The following is a 1392-nucleotide window of genomic DNA, read 5'->3' as shown; positions in this document are numbered from 1 at the left end:
TTTATGGGTATATCGAAGTGGGTGGCGGTATTCAGACCATTTTTGGTTTGGATTCTCATATTTTTGGAGCCCAATCCCCAGTTCGCAGATTTTTGTATCTGCTTCCTGTTTTCTCACTCTGGTTTTCACATTTTCTTTTCTTCGTCTTCTTGTTTGATTTGGTCCAGCAGCAGTTTTTGGTGTGGGAAGAAAACTTCTGAAGATGAAGATCAAGCGTATATTCCTGATTTCAAGCTTGCATTTGAGCATTTCTGTATACATGCTGGAGGGAGGGCAATCTTGGATGAGTTGGAGAAGAATATACCCTATTGGAATGGTCTGCTTTATATCTATTTCAATATCGAGGACCAGGCCCTGAATCAGATCTGTTAGGGGCATTTCCAGTGAAATTATGGAAAAGGGTTTCATCCGGATTCGAACTCCAGACCTCCAAGATGATGCACATAATGTTTTACTGCAGGAGCTGCTGTTCGATGACGGGAAGACTCAATCATGGCTTGGTTACTCAGTTACCCTTCTTGTTGTATTGCTTTTTTTCTATATTTCATTAGTATATTGTCAATCTGCGGTCTCGTTTCAAGGGGATTTTCTGAGTGGTAAAGCTGCCTCAGACCTCAATGCTCCTCTGATTGGAAGAAACCCTAGAGCACTTGGATTTAGGGTCATGGAATCCGCTGTTTTTGGTCTGAATGCAGGGCTGGGATATTTGCTCATGTTGGCAGCGATGTCTTTCAATGGGGTTTTTTTTATAGCTGTGATCCTGGGGTTTGTTGTTGGGTATTTCTTCTTGCCATGGGGAAGGCGAAGAAGAAAACATTGAAAGTCCATGTGGGTGCTCATGAACTTCATGATCATTGTATATTGTTGTTTTCTTTTGATGCTTTTGGTTGCGGGAGACATGACCCTGCTGTTCGAGGGCTGGAAGACTCAATCATGGCTTGGTTACTCGCTTACCCTTGTTGCTCCTTGTTGCTATTTTTATTTTTTTTCTTTTGTATTTCATGAGTATATTGTCAATCTATGGTTTCGTTTCAAGGGGATTTCAAGTGGTAAGGTTGCCTTGGACCTTAATGCTTCTTTGATTGGAAGAAACCCTAGAGCACTTGGATTTAGGGTCATGGAACCGGCCGCTTTTGGTGTGAATGCAAGGCTGGGATATTTTCTCATGTTGGCAGCGATGTCTTTCAATGGGGCTTTTTATAGTTGTCATTCTGGGATTTGTTGTTGGGTATTTCTTCTTCAGAAGCCATGGGGAAGTCGAAGAAGAAAACACTGAAAGTCCATTTGAGTGCTCGTGAACTTCATGATCATTGTATATTTTTGTTTTCTTTTGATGCTTTTGGTTGTGGGAGACAAGTTGAGAAATTGAGAAAACTGACCAAAACAATGTTC

General features: G+C 41.4%; 1 protein-coding gene across 1 annotated transcript; it reads left to right on the top strand.

Moving 5' to 3' along the window:
* Positions 1–391: 391 nt before the first annotated feature.
* On the top strand, positions 392–820 carry LOC149241118 (copper transporter 5-like). Its single transcript, XM_089370439.1, has one exon. The coding sequence runs from the start codon at positions 392–394 to the stop codon at positions 818–820; it is 429 nt and encodes a 142-aa protein (XP_089226565.1).
* Positions 821–1392: the final 572 nt, after the last annotated feature.

The sequence above is a fragment of the Pinus tabuliformis genome, chromosome 8 (genome assembly GCF_031772625.1).
Source record: "Pinus tabuliformis cultivar Carrire ecotype Pingquan chromosome 8, CPIR1, whole genome shotgun sequence".
In the NCBI taxonomy this organism is placed as follows: domain Eukaryota; kingdom Viridiplantae; phylum Streptophyta; class Pinopsida; order Pinales; family Pinaceae; genus Pinus; species Pinus tabuliformis.
This window is presented reverse-complemented; position numbering and strand designations above follow the sequence as displayed.